Consider the following 15,665-nt stretch of genomic DNA (forward strand, 5'->3'; position numbering starts at 1 on the left):
TAATACAATACAAACGGCGAAAGTTCTGTGGGAAAATAATTAAATAGATATCATTCAGTTCAAAATACTATGAACCCTTTATATTTGAAAACTGAAATGCGAAGATTATTAATTTTTTCCTTCGTTATTCTTAAAAACACAGCCCTTTATTCCTTTATTTCACTGGCTATTATAGTAGCAATGTTCCTTTCAGTCGGAATACCTTAAAATACAACCACGTTTTCAGTAGCTGTAAATAAGAAGCAATACGAAACACAAACTAGGTTAAGAACAAGTATCTAAGAAATGATAATTGTATTTGGAAAATAAATGACATCATTTATCTTAAGAATATGGCCAAGTTGTTTAGAATCGTGACAACAGGTCCACACAGTCGTCCCTGTTATCCAGCCATGACTTCTACACAGCAGAGAATCGACTGGATCAACGTAACTGCCTTAAACTTCACAAGCGTTAGCAAGTAAACAGGTACCTACATAGATAACTTTTGGAAGTCGTTTGATAAAATCATAAGCTCTTAGTTAAGGAAATTTTTTAAAGGGGGATTATTATATCAACAGTTTAGTACGGAAACTTTAATAAATTAATTCATATTTATCATAATTATTAATATATCTAAGATTGACTTTATATATATATTTTAGAAGCACTTGCGATGGACAATGCCTGGACCAGATTCATCATATTCTTCCTTGGTGATCCACATTGCCTGGAAGGTGGAAAGTGATGCCAAGATAGAGCCCCCTATCCAAACTGAGTATTTCCTCTCAGGTGGAGCAATAATCTTGATCTTGATGGTCGATGGAGCCAAGGCAGTGATTTCCTTCTGCATCCTATCAGCAATACCAGGATACATGGTGGTGCCCCCAGACATTACATTGTTGGCGAATAGGTCCTTCCTGATGTCAATATCACACCTCATGATGGAGTTGTAAACGGTTTCATGGATACCAACGGATTCCATACCCAGGAAGGAAGGCTGGAATAATGATTCGGGGGCACGGAACCTTTCATTACCAATGGTGATAACTTGACCATCAGGGAGTTCGTAAGATTTTTCCAGGGAAGATGATGCCGCAGCAACATTCATCTCGCTTTCGAAGTCAAGGGCAACGTAGCAAAGCTTTTCCTTGATGTCACGAACAATTTCTCGTTCAGCTGTGGTGGTGAACGAGTAGCCCCTCTCTGTCATAATCTTCATCAAGTAAGCTGTCAAGTCACGTCCAGCAAGGTCAAGACGAAGGATTGCGTGAGGAAGAGCATAGCCTTCGTAGATGGGTACAGTGTGGGAGACGCCATCACCAGAATCGAGTACAATGCCTGTAGTACGTCCTGAGGCATACAGAGATAGCACTGCCTGGATAGCAACGTACATGGCCGGAGCACTGAAGGTTTCGAACATGATCTGGGTCATCTTCTCACGGTTGGCCTTGGGGTTAAGAGGAGCCTCGGTGAGTAGGACTGGGGATTCTTCGGGAGCAACTCGGAGTTCATTGTAGAAAGAGTGGTGCCAAATTTTTTCCATGTCGTCCCAGTTGGTGATAATACCGTGTTCGATGGGGTATTTGAGTGTCAGGATACCTCTCTTGCTCTGGGCCTCATCTCCTACGTAGGCGTCCTTCTGACCCATACCGACCATCACACCCTGATGACGTGGGCGACCAACGATAGAAGGAAAAACGGCGCGAGGGGCATCATCACCAGCAAACCCGGCTTTGACCATGCCGGAGCCATTGTCAACGACCAAAGCGCAAGCGTCTTCGTCACACATGATGGTAGATGTTTATTAGGGTATGGACCTGAAAAAAAAATGCCACATACAAGTTAACTACCTTTATCATTTCGCTGTTATATAAATATAAATCAATGACAGACATTTGAGTCATTGCTTGTCGGTTATAAAACCACTTTTGAATAAAAAACAGCAATCTAAAAAACAAGAAAGAGCAACCATACGGCATTCAGTATTATCTATTTGACAGGACGGGCTTGGCTGCCAGAATCCTTTACAACTTATCGCTATTCACTTAAGGTGCAAGGAGCGTCTATGTGATGAAATGCGAGAAGGGGGGTCATAACGGTTCTTGGCACTAGTTGGTGGTTCATTTAAAAGCTGTTACCGGTCCCCTATCGTGACATTAAGACCATCTAGAGTGGTTTTATCCTTACTTTTTTTAGGGTGGCAGATTGTCGGTGACGTTTTACTGTCTTTGCTGAAGCTAAAGAAAACGCGTTCTGGCAATGAAATATGAAACTCAATATTCAAGGAAAAGACCTAATTTATCGCTCTAACAGTAGTTTCATAATCTAGATATACAGTGCTTGACTTATTAGTTATTTGCCCTCACTAGCATTGGTCACTGCCTTCGAGGAAAAGTTTTTTTTTTATAATGTTTCGCAGTATAGTCATTATAGGAATATAAAACTCTTACAAAAGAAATTCATCTGGTTCGATTTGGTAAATAAGTTTCAGTTTGAAAAGGTAAATTAGGTTTAGTAATCAAAAGTCATATCACTATAGTTTCATACGGCTAAAAATTTAAGTAATTAAGGCCAGAAAACGTCAAAGTTCACGATACTAAGGAAGGCCATTTTAAGGAAAATGTAAAGAAATAAAATTTGCGCACATGACATCGACTTTTGTAATGGATAGTATTCCATATGTAGAGTTCAAATAAAAAAAAAGTTATATAAATTGCAACTTAAGAGAGATTTCAGCTTCGAAGCAAAATTCACTTATACAAATACCCACTAGCGTAAAAAAAAATCATACCAAAATCTCTTAACGAGCGATGACCTAAGAAGACTAGAAAAGGCAGTAGATTTCGCGTAAAAAAAACAATCTTTCTTTAGCATGATAAAACAATATTGGTCAAACATCACTGACACTTCTGTCTGATTAGCCAAAGATATCAGTCACTGGTTAAGCTCTCTCTCTCTACCAACTTGATCTCTCTCCACTCCACGTATGACAAAATCACTCGGTGGAAATATTCAATATGCAACATATATCTGCTGCCTATCGTTGCAGTTTACCGCCAAGTATTGACACAAAACAAGACATTACAAATATAATGTGAAATATGATTCACTGACAGGTTTTGCATAATTAATAAGCTAAATTCAAATAGAAAAGTAAAGAATACAGTCTTTACTGACCATCTTTCCTTTCGAGTTTCAGACAAGCAGATTCATTGATTTGATAACCTAGCTAAGTTAAACTAGCTAAGTTAGCATTAAAGATTTTCAGGTGTTGGAAAACTACGAAATACTTTAATATTCTTATCATTTCTAATATAAGAACGATATAAAATGCGCGTCTTATCATCGCAAATATAAAGACAGTACAAAAATAACGATCTTTGCCTTTTAAAAACTCTTACATAGGAACTTATCAAATATTTAGTGCCGCATGGAATCGTTACTAGAAGACCTTTGTATTAATGAACACGATTTTCTCTATCATTCTTTTACACAGATCTAGATTATGGATATCAAAGAATCACTAAAAAATAGTGATATGAAGAACTGTAGTTCTCAGTGCTAGAGACAACTAAACAACGTATATAAAGGTAATCACTCTTTAATGAACGACCAATAAAACATCAGCTAATGTAAAAATCGTATTTATCTTCGAGGGAGTGGAACAAATCACGATTTATCGCACTATCATCGCCCTAGCAACCTTCCAAACGCACAAAGACACTCAAAAATCAAAAGCACTTCCGGTTCGAAAGTACAAAAGCGGAGCAGAGGGAAAGGAGCCAACGCCCAATGTGCACTTACAGGAACGCCTTGTATCCTGAGTCTGCAGTAGACTAAGATCACCTCAAGTCCGTCTGAACTTATATACATACCCCCAAACGCCTCACAAATAACACCCACCCATCCTTCTCTCCAGCACCTGAAGGGGCCCTCCTCCACCTCTTCTTCCGCCACATTTCACCCCTCTTCCTCCATCATCATCTCCTCCTTGGCATCCCCCACCCATCTCCTTCCCTTGTGTTTACCGTATGACCAAAAAAGACCTCTTGTGGCCTGCAGGCGGCGATGAACTACAAGAATCCCCACCCACAACCCCACCCGTCGACGCCTTCTCTTCCTCCTGTTTGAAAAAGAGGGAGAGTCCTCCCCCTCCCTCGCCGCTCTCCTTCGTATTCAGACATCCCAAAAATACTTCGGGACTATAATCTCACTTACACCTCTTTGTACTTTTTTTTTAAGCTGAGAACAACGTCATCGCTGTCCGATGCAATGATGTCTTATTGGTTACATAGGCGAGTCCTGTTCCATATTTGTACTATACCAAGCACAAAATTATATAAATAATTGAATAGATGGAAATAAAATGTCAAAGTTAATGCGATAAGTAAACCAGCTATTTTATGGCCGTCATTGTTCCACTTACAAAATTGTGTTGATAACGTCACCATCATTATATATATATATATATATATATATATATATATATATATATATATATATATATATATAATCATAAAGACATTAGCATCACCAATGTAAAGACACAATACTGCAAAAAAAAAAAAAAAATTTAAAAACACCAACATACCTCACTTTTTTCCCTTCTACTTGGCACTTGCGGTACTGCAGATAAAGAATAACCCAGGGTAAACAGGAATAACGTAGTCACACATACGGCAATAAATTACAGAATACATTAATATCTTACAAGAGAGGAAAATGACAGTGGCGCATTAACTCAACATGTAAAAGTGATCGTTATGCGGACTAAAAATATATGAATAGATCAAATTTATATAAAACCCCAAGACAGAAGTCCGTCGCGCCGAATAAACAAGAACGAGTCTAATTCTTCTTTTACCTAGTGTAAAAATAACTTGAAACCACATGCGATAACGTAATTCTAAGAACCTGACAGCAACTTTTTGCTTGCTAGGCTCTGCCAGTAAAGGTGTACATGAGCATAGCATGACATATTACCCTTTATGAGACTTGGCCAAAACCGAGGGCTAAGAGTAAATAAATAACGAGTCCTTAAAGAAACACGAAATATACGGTGCCAAGACCATGTTATTCTGTACTACACCAAGTGCGCTGAATGTCTGTCTTTCAGGAATAAAAACGAAAAAATCTCTCAAGCTGACTATCCTAAGCTCAAGCTAATAGACATTCCATATATATCTAAATTTAAATTTGAATAAATTTAAAGTTAATTAAATCCGGACCACCCAAAAAAAGAGTAATAATGTAAATATAAATAAAATATGCGCAACATCTTCGACGTCAAAATTACGTCTTCAAGATTATAAACGGTGAAGAAATAAGACATGTCAGATAACATTAAAACTTAAACGAATTGCTCAATAATGTTGACATGTATACTGCTAGTAGGGCCCAATACACGTGAAACAGAATCAAAGGAACCTTTACATCTCACAAATTGATTTAGACCCACCAGCATCACAAGAATGTATAATAGTAACACCTACCCCTGCATATCACCTATAATTCATTCTCCCTTGAATTCGTAAATTGTTGAGACAGTAAAAATGTTTTAAATGTGCAAAGTCAAAAAGTTACTTGTGCATAACTAAAACGATCCTGTAAGTCCTCGAATATTTCCTAGAAATTATCAAAGTATATTTATGATAATTTTCCTCAGAAGGTTTACGTTTCTCGTTTTTCCTTCATCCGTCTCGACTGGGAATATCCTATATAAAATTTAACTAGCGTAGCAGAAAAACGTGTGTAATCAAACTTTATGATAGCAAATTCTTGTTTCGTATGACGCAAACCATAAATTCTATAAAAAGAACCCTTTACTTACATTCATTGCTACTAGTTTCAAAACATCGGTATCTTTACATCAGTCTGTTGCTGTTTTAAAACATTTCATCTGTTAAAGATATATGGAAAGCTTCGAAAGACAATTGTTAAGAGTTCATAAAACATTCTTATTAACATCTTTGCTATATATACGTATACGCTGCAGTACGGTAGTGATAGCTTGACTTAAGAATGAATGGGAGGAATAACTGTTTAACTGTATGAAACCAACGCTGACAGATATGTCTACGAGAATTATATCAGTACAAATTCCTTTAGTGTACCAAGGAGTGTGTACGGTAAAACTTTAGTTGAGGAGGAAAGGCTGATGACAGAAAAATAAGGGAATGGTGGGCTTAGAGAATGTATAGGTTATGAAAAAGTAGTGAGAATTTGAAAGGGAAAAATTGTATGTGACGTACGAAAACCTACAAAAATGCTATGATAAAACTAATAGAGACAATGTGGAAGGTACATAACAGAAATTACTGGAGGAAATAAACGCCTTGGCGTTAGTGACCAATCGTGTTAATAATAAAACGGTGGCAGTTTTATTATTAATGTTGGTCTGAACAAGGCTTACACTCTTCATAGCATTTTGTATGATTTATTTATGAATGGAGTGGTGCAAGAAACCAAAGAAGGAACAGATGTAGGTTTAAATTTGGGGAAAATAAAATAATCATGAATGGTATGTACTACAAGGGTTAAGATTTGAAAATGATACAACGCTGATTGGGAGTAGTGAAGAGAAACTGTAGAAACTAACTTGACAGTTTGAGAGTATTTACGAAAGAAAATTGTAATTAAATGTGATTTAGAGCAAAATCCCAAGGATAAATAGAAACCAAGATGGTAGAAGAATGGAGACTGTTCATATGTAAACAGCTATAGGTACCGCAGAAACAGTTCTCTCGCTTAGCATTATCATGTTCCTCATGAACATCAAAATATTCTAACCGCTGTCTGATGATTTTGAAGAATTCGGTTCGTGAAAGCGTTGCGAAATTGTTTTCTATAAAAATGCGCATTGCAGAGATATCTCCAACGGGTAATGGAATTCACACCCCAGTTTCTTCTTTATTGCTTTGTATTGCTATTCTTGATTATGATTCGATTTTTCTTTCCCAAGGCGGATATATACGGAGAGTTGGAGTCAGGAAGGCATCAGCCTATAAAATATCTTTCAAAACCAATTAAGAAACGACTTGCTGCAAAAGGCTCATTAAAAACAGCAGCTGTGATTAGGGAATTCAGCTAACAAGAACATAAGAATCACCTAAGATGTTCGATGGGGGATGATTTTATTTAGGATGAACCTAATTTTTGTATTCAAACTCACTAAACCTGAACAGAAAATCAATCAGCTCGAAATCACCTCTTATTCCTTAAATGCAGAGGTCAGTGGGAAGCGAAAACCAGTAACATTATATAATCCAAGCCCAAATGAAAGAAGTCTCTGAAAAACGGGAGGGTAATGTCAGGAGATATGGAAGCAGGAAGAAAATTCCAAATCTTGGCAGTGGAGATAAAGCTCACCAAACCGAACAGTCCGAGAGCTCTTGATTGTAACAGAATATTAGTAGCGGCGAACAATAAGACGAGAACCCGATAAAATGTAATGAAGTACAAGAATCTAAAAGTGAAACAGGTAGAAAACTCTACAGTTGCACTTAGAAATAATCATTAGCGAGGCTTGAAAGCAAGATGGCAGAAATGACGCGAGAATGGATGCAATATATGAGGATAAACACAGTCCACCTAGGGGCCGAAGGGGCGGTGCGAACAGCCTTTATTAGCATTTTCATCATACACACAAAATGTAATCATACGCACGTTTGGGCATCAATCAGCACTCCTTACTCCTTAAGCTATGAGCTCTATTTAGAATAGTAACAGTGAATAGGCTGAACTTTCACGTGGTGCTGAAATGAACTTCAGCATTTTCATTGCTACACTCCTACTTAAAAAGGCTTGGTAACAAATTCTTAATATAATAATAATAATCTCAGAATGGCGGTATGTGTAGTGAAATTCAGCAAGGAAAACCTTTGAAACTATTAGAACAAAACAAAGCATTAAAGTTTATAATAATGTACCTTAATTACAGTAAATAGTTTTCACCTCATACAATAATGATCTTGAATGTTATACACAGATCAATGCTGGGACAGTTTTCATTCCTTTAGGCCCATAATGGCCTATCGATAAGAAAAAAAGTTTCTTTGCAAGCGAGGCTTGTTTTTGATACTTTATAACAACAATAATTAAAAACTGCTATAAAGCTGAAACCCAAACCATTTACTAGAGCCTATTTTGGTACTGTTACATTGCAGTAATGGTAGTAACGCAGCTTCCTTATCATAAATGGTTTGCCCTAAGATTATACAGAGAATTAATACTGGAATTTCTGTATTTTGGTACATACAAAAGTCTGATCTTGACAAAAGGAAATGACTGGCAAAGACAGTCAATGGTTCCTATTTGTGTAATACGATCAAAATCGTAGGACTACCTGGGAATAACATAAAACCTCCATAATATGTAATAAGGAGGATTAATAAAACAATATGGCGGCAACCTTTCCTCTTTTTTAATTGGGTTTTAAAAGAATCAAACACACTTCATAAAAAATCTATTGCAGCCACTTCATAAATCTACACGAAGATCCATCAGCAATACATCGACCGTCTCATGAAAAATACATTTGTGTTTCCACCATAGACTGAAATTAATCTCCTCTTATATCACTGAACTCTTCACTTCACTAGCACGTCGCCCATTCCTCTTTTTCCTCCTTCTTAAAATCTTACAACCCCGTTTTCTTCAGTATCTGTCTCATTAATATTAGCCTATGCTTCCATTTTCTCCCTCTATACTATCCTCACCTTTTATTGAAATTCCCTCAGTTTCAGTTCCTAAATTGTCCTGCCAAGTGAAGGCTATTCTATTTCAATTTTGTTTAAAACCGCTCATGAATAATGTGACTCATCCACCCTTCACACCACAATATCCATTCACTTGAAGATGATACGAGTAACAGCGGCTTCTTAAGTGACAAAAGCAGCAACACCACCAAGAAAATTTATCTAGCTAAGAACCTGTACGCGGCCTTTGAATGTTGCTAGCGATTTTTCTATACATAACAATTTGCGCAAGGCTTTTGAACGGTTCTTAAATATATGACGCTTCCAATCCTCCTGCCTCATTGAAGAATGCCATGTTTCATAATCCCACACATACTGTGTGGACATCCTTGACACTTCTAACTTAATGAATGTGGAACTCGCAGATTTTTTCAGTTTTCCTGAATCACTTAGACTGGCTGTTTTTATTTATTTTTATTTTGTACATTTTATCATCAAAGAGGGTCGTCAATAAACTTAATTTCTTGCAGTGACCAGGTTTGATTTGGTAAGATAATGAGTTTTAGTTTCTTGTCCATTTGTATACTGAGAAAAGTCATAAGTGACTACAAGCACTTTAAAAATGACCTTCCTATTAACTTCTATTGTTGGAGTTCCTTTAACATATTTTCTTGCCATATAACATGTGTTGCTGGAAATCTTTCAAGAGTTTCTGTTGATTGTCCATCATAAGGTAATAAATCAAATTGGAACAACATAATCGAATTGTATCACTACACCAGTTAAAAGACCAAATATTCTTAGCTTATCTGTGAAGGAAGTTTTATAACCATGCATGATAACCATTCGTACAACCGTAAAATAATAGTTCGAGTGAGATGACGGAGCCAATCATATATTTGGCCCTTCAAGTTAAATGTCATGTTTTGTCAACTAATTACAGGTCAAGTGACACTTACGATAGATCCTTCATGCTTCAAACAGATGTACAATCTATAAAAAGGCAAACGTTTCAAGTGGCCAAAAATCAATGACTTAAAAGTAACCGACAGTGACCGCACCACACGTGGTATGAATGACAAAATCCCTAAAGTCGTACCAATATATTAAGCTTTAGGTCAGGTGGCTTAAGGAGGTGGTCACAAGTGCCAAAACCTTAAGGAAAACATTCTAAGTTCAAGGGAAGATACCCTAACCACCAAATGTCAACAAAGATAAATCTTCGTACTGAAAGAATGATAAAATCCCAAGTGGCTCTAGATACGGCATCCTAAAGTGGCATGAACCTATGCATCAAGTGCCACACGGGAAATTATTCTTGAAAATCAGAATCACCCGGTGTATCATATATATATATATATATATATATATATATATATATATATATATATGTGTGTGTGTGTGTGTGTGTGTGTGTGTGTATAAAGTGTATATATAAGTATTTACATCATTGACGTTTAAAGGTAATGTGAACTGGCACATTTTCGAGTTTCTTGCTATTATCCATTAAAAATATAAGCTTTAAACAGTTACAGTTAGATCAACGCTAGTTTCCCACTCATCTCCGCCTACATTAAATATAGTAACTTATAAAGAATTAACTACAGAAGTATCTGCTAGTAATAATGAACTACAGTGCTCATGATTCCTTTCTACTGGGAATGAAGAACTGGTAGACGTCTGAGCCGACAAGTGTTACAAAAACTCGAGCTCCCCCAACGTTCCACCCCCTCTCCGTTCGCGCATATTTCCTTTATAGATTCTTCACCTTTGCCACCCACAAAACGGGCGTGGCCTTCCACTTCACACACGCCACGCCATTGAGAGAGAGAGTGAGGGAGAGTGAGAGAGAGATCTATTTCCACCCATCGCAGTATTGGGGGAGGAAGAAAATGATCTCTCTTCCACCTTCCCTCGTTTTTCCCGAATGTTATATGTTCGTATAAGGTTAGAAGTGTTATTCGTCGAGGGGAAGACGGGGCAAGGGTGACGACCAGGAAATCAAAAAATGTAGAAAAAAAGTATGATTCCCCTTTTAGACTAGTTCATAATTATCACTGGGAGGTTAATTTCTTCAATGAATCCGACTGTGCAAAATATTTTAAGTAAAGCTTAGACCACATAGCCATAGCTTGGTACTGAAAGTTAAAAAATACACCTACTGTACCAGTTTATCTGTATCTACTACTATCAATGGCAATCTGGATAAGGGCATCCCTAAATTATAACGGATTATCACAGATCGAATACCTATTGCAATTAATGAATCGTGCATTAAAATAACGACTCATAATGTCTCAACAATCAACAGAAAATGGGAAACATCATAAGTAATCACAGAAAATGGAATATGAATAGAGCAGGAACTGACCCCACCCACAAGAGCTTCAAGTGGAATCTGATGAAACCTCGTGGCTTTCCTAAAATTGCAAGTAGAATACTATATACACTGAAACACCCAAAACATTTCAAACCAAAATATAACATCACGCACAGATAAAGGAAAAAACGCATTTTTATGTATCAGGAATTTTAAAATCTCATGTTAATGGACGAAATGAAATACATGTAAATGAAAAACATTGGCTCAATATAATGTCAAGAGCGATTAGATGAATCAGTGAACCATTAGATTATAAATGAATGCAAAATGGTTTATTATTATTGGCACCGCTTCTGTAAAGCTTCCACCTTACTCACGTGGGAAAATTACATTCGAGTCATATTTGAAAGCTAAATACGAAAAGATTTTCCTTCTAACGAGTCTTCTGGCTATCTAATGTTTTCAAGTTAACAAATATCTAAAAATTATAACTGCATATTGTCAATTATAAGTTCTACTTATAACTGACAATGATTAATCCCATTTACTTATAATTGACAATGATTAATCTCATTTACTCGTTGCACTCAAAATGATACTAGGTTTACAAATAAAATGAGATACTTAAAAGGTAAATAAAGTACTAAACCTGAAAGTCTGAAAGTGCTACTGAGTATTAACGGATAACGGTTGCCAACTCACTGTAATGGACAAATCAAACAGGACTCTTCCCGAGTAGCCAAAATATACATAATGAGCGTCTTTATATATAATTCAAAGATGAAAAAATTATAGATAATATAGAACGCTAATTTTGCCCTATTTGTCTTGATAATTTCCAATGCACGTTTAAATTCCTATGATTTCAGTGTTTTGTGTGGCACTGTAAAAGCAGAGCCACCATGAACCTAAATATGTATATAACATTCCATGCGGAGACATTTTATCTAAGAATACTATTCGAAAGGTTTCTTGGCTTATTCACTTACTGATACGCGTGGTATGGTCATAAATAAAACGAAAGTTATTCAGAAATATTTTTATTTCCGTGTCTTTTATCTTTTAATAAAGTGATGGTAAGGGCACCGTTATTTTTGTTTAAGGCTACAAATTTAGAAGCATTTGCGATGGACAATTCCGGGCCCGGACTCGTCGTACTCTTCCTTGGTGATCCACATGGACTGGAAGGTAGACAAAGAAGCCAAAATAGAACCACCAATCCAGACGGAGTACTTCCTCTCAGGGGGAGCGATGATCTTGATCTTGATAGTGGAAGGAGCCAAGGCAGTGATTTCCTTCTGCATCCTGTCAGCAATACCAGGGTACATGGTGGTACCACCAGAGAGCACATTGTTGGCGAACAGGTCCTTCCTGATATCAATGTCGCACCTCATGATGGAGTTGTAGACGGTCTCGTGGATACCAACGGATTCCATACCCAAGAAGGATGGCTGGAAGAGTGATTCAGGGGCACGGAAACGTTCATTTCCCATTGTGATGACCTGTCCATCGGGCAATTCATAAGATTTTTCAAGTGATGAGGATGCAGCAGCAATATTCATTTCATTTTCGAAGTCGAGTGCGACGTAACATAGCTTTTCCTTAATATCACGAACAATTTCACGCTCAGCCGTAGTTGTGAAGGAGTAGCCTCTCTCAGTCATGATTTTCATGAGGTAAGCGGTTAAATCACGGCCAGCCAAGTCTAACCGAAGGATGGCATGAGGAAGAGCGTAACCTTCATAGATGGGGACAGTGTGGGTCACACCATCACCTGAGTCAAGTACAATACCCGTTGTTCGCCCAGATGCATACAAGGAAAGAACGGCTTGAATTGCAACGTACATGGCAGGTGTTACAAAAGTTTCGAACATAATTTGGGTCATTTTCTCGCGGTTTGCCTTTGGATTGAGAGGGGCTTCTGTCAAGAGGACCGGAGACTCTTCCGGAGCCACTCTGAGCTCATTGTAAAAAGTATGATGCCAAATTTTTTCCATATCATCCCAATTAGTGATAATGCCATGTTCAATGGGGTATTTGAGAGTGAGAATACCTCGTTTACTCTGGGCCTCATCGCCCACGTAGGCGTCCTTTTGACCCATTCCAACCATCACACCTTGATGGCGAGGACGTCCGACAATGGAAGGAAAGACTGCTCTCGGGGCATCGTCCCCGGCAAACCCAGCCTTGACCATTCCAGAGCCATTGTCGACCACCAAGGGGCTAACTTCTTCGTCACACATTGTTGATCTAGGTAGGCTGTTGATGAATCAGGAGTATATTATGATAATGCTTTGAAGAAAAATCCAAATAAAAAATCTTTCAATTTTGATGGACATTCATGGATATTTCTAAATTATCAAATATTCTAATATATACAAGACATTGTATGCCCTACAGTATTTTAAAGCCAAAAAATTCTAACTAGCCTGCATTTTCCCATAAATTTACCTTATCAATGAAGAATTCGCTGTTTCTTAAAAAAAAAAAATCAAATATAGCCTATTTTGCATTATAATTCTTCTCTTTCAGAACAGCATGAAACAAAATATTCAGAAAGAGGCTCCACCGAAGGTTGCCTGTTAACATTGCAATATATTTTTCAATAAACTGTAGAAGAAAAGCACACCCGGCCCTTAGAAATAACTAATTTGCAAATAACAGAAACCAATCAATTTTCCGTTCACAAGAGTACTCTCTCTCTCCATTCATACATACATATACATATATAAGAGATGGCTTCATGGTCATTGTCACTGTATTTTTAGTTTCCCAACCAGATGGCAGTGATTAAAAAAAACACTCTGGTGTATATGACAATAATTCTCACACGCACGCGTGCGCACACACGCATATATATATATATATATATATATATATATATATATATATATATATATGCTATACTATTTTAATTACTATTCACATCTTTACTGAACTATTGCCCATTTCAATCACTTCACGCATATTTACGGTTAATGCAACCCGAGTGGCTACAACGTTCTTCAGAATGTAAAACTTTATTGATATCAATCGCATGATTCTCTAACGCCTATTTGTAATTATAAAAAAGTTATATCTAACTTTATAGCTTACCAATCAGAACTAAATCCGTAGAAGATTCAAACGTAATCGTAATTAGTAATAAATGAGTACTATTAATTATGATATGCGATATTAGTGGCACCTGACCATAATCTAATTGACCTGAACATCATTCATTAAATACAAGTTATCCACATACAGACCACGCTTGCCCACAGGATAAGGAAATTCTGAAAACATACCCTACTCTTACAACAGCAATCTCACAGTTTCTCTTCAAGCTCTGCAGCTACCACTCCCACCAACACTTAACACAACTCACCAGTGACTTACAAGAGCTCAAACTCCTATGGCCGAGGAGAACCAAAGTTCGAAGTAAACTAAAAACCCCTAAGGCTTCATAATCCCTTTATATAGGGAGTCGACACTTCCGCCATATGAGTGGAGATGCAGTTGTCGCTGTTTCTTCTCCCTCCTTTTTTACACATCTTTTTTTTAGGTGGGTGGGAGAAGGAACCCTAACTTTTATACAAATATTCCCAAGGTTACTAACCTATAAGCGACAGTCAGGAGTTACTTCACAACTGTTTACTCAGCGGGAAAGAAAGGTTGTAGCCTATTGCCCCTGTGTTTATGGGCGCCTTGGAAGACTGTTTTTAATCAAAGCCGAGAATTTCTTAATGTTTTGACAGAAATTGTCAGGGTTGGTTTATGCTTCATTATTATTTTCCTTGAACAAAATGATCACCATACAAAAGAAAATCAACAATGTCATTTTAAGAAAAAATATCCATAATTCTTATAACATTCATTCTAAAGGAAAACCAGATTAAAATGAAAATGGATAAATAATATTCATATTTAGTGATCTTTACGAATGGGTTTCCTTTCAAAAATAACCACGCTAAATTGAGTTTTCAAGCCGTTTGCCACACCATTTTTTTCCATTTGCATACTAGAGCCTTATTATTTCCAAGTCACGTCCAAAACAAATTAAATGTCATAGCAGCTGAAATACCTATGCCACTAAAATAAACATTCCTCGGCTTTATATATATAATGAAATATAAGCCACGGCATGTTGATAAACTCAAAAATAATGGTATGCTAAGTTCACTCGTCCTCATCTAATGTACGCAATTTATTTATTTTTTTTACCTTGAGGTAAGGTACATACAGTTACTCTAGAAGATTTCGATGTTACATACTATTAATAAAAAATAAAACATCTGTATTTCGTCCATAAAATACTCAAGACACATTCTGAACCGAATTAGGTATAATTTTAAACGGGCTGTACTTAGTCATAACTTGAATTGGACTGAATACAGAATTTAGGACAAAGTAAAAGGTTTGAAAGGTACAACAGGAGGAAAATCTCGGTTTCACTATGAATCCATTGTTAGGAGAGCGTGTAAAGATGGAAGAAAGAAAATATAAAAGGAGGTACAGTAAAACGAACGGAAGGGGTTGCAACTAGGGGCCGAAGGCACGCTACAAGGAACCCTAAGTAAAGCTTACAGTGCCCCGAATGAGGTACACTGACGGCATTAAACTCCCACGAGTGTCTTGGTAATGAAAGAATAAATTTGTTAGTTTAAGTGCATAGGCCAATGTTA

At 37.0% G+C, this 15,665-nt stretch overlaps 2 protein-coding genes across 3 annotated transcripts; both read right to left on the reverse strand.

Moving 5' to 3' along the window:
• Positions 1-279: 279 nt before the first annotated feature.
• Positions 280-3,914, reverse strand: LOC135201523 (actin, muscle-like). Its single transcript, XM_064230514.1, has 2 exons — positions 3,787-3,914; positions 280-1,799 (listed from the first exon to the last, which is right to left on the reverse strand). Exon 2 carries the CDS (start codon positions 1,769-1,771, stop codon positions 641-643), a length of 1,131 nt encoding a protein of 376 aa, XP_064086584.1. The 5' UTR covers positions 1,772-1,799; positions 3,787-3,914; the 3' UTR covers positions 280-640.
• Positions 3,915-12,025: 8,111 nt separating this feature from the next.
• On the reverse strand, positions 12,026-14,533 carry LOC135201524 (actin-2-like). 2 transcript variants are annotated; one of them, XM_064230515.1, is made up of 2 exons: positions 14,380-14,533; positions 12,026-13,260 (listed from the first exon to the last, which is right to left on the reverse strand). In XM_064230515.1, the coding sequence occupies exon 2, from the start codon at positions 13,242-13,244 to the stop codon at positions 12,114-12,116; it is 1,131 nt and encodes a 376-aa protein (XP_064086585.1). In that variant the 5' UTR covers positions 13,245-13,260; positions 14,380-14,533; the 3' UTR covers positions 12,026-12,113. The 2 variants fall into 2 exon arrangements, with proteins under 2 accessions (XP_064086585.1, XP_064086586.1); XM_064230516.1 differs by having other exon boundaries at positions 14,369-14,510.
• Positions 14,534-15,665: the final 1,132 nt, after the last annotated feature.

The sequence above is a fragment of the Macrobrachium nipponense genome, chromosome 28, assembly GCF_015104395.2.
Source record: "Macrobrachium nipponense isolate FS-2020 chromosome 28, ASM1510439v2, whole genome shotgun sequence".
Lineage (NCBI taxonomy): Eukaryota > Metazoa > Arthropoda > Malacostraca > Decapoda > Palaemonidae > Macrobrachium > Macrobrachium nipponense.

Coding starts and splice junctions, on each gene's coding strand:
- LOC135201523 (XM_064230514.1), bottom strand. CDS start 1,771: ATGTGTGACGAAGACGCTTGCGCTTTGGTCGTTGACAATGGCTCCGGC.
- LOC135201524 (XM_064230515.1), bottom strand. CDS start 13,244: ATGTGTGACGAAGAAGTTAGCCCCTTGGTGGTCGACAATGGCTCTGGA.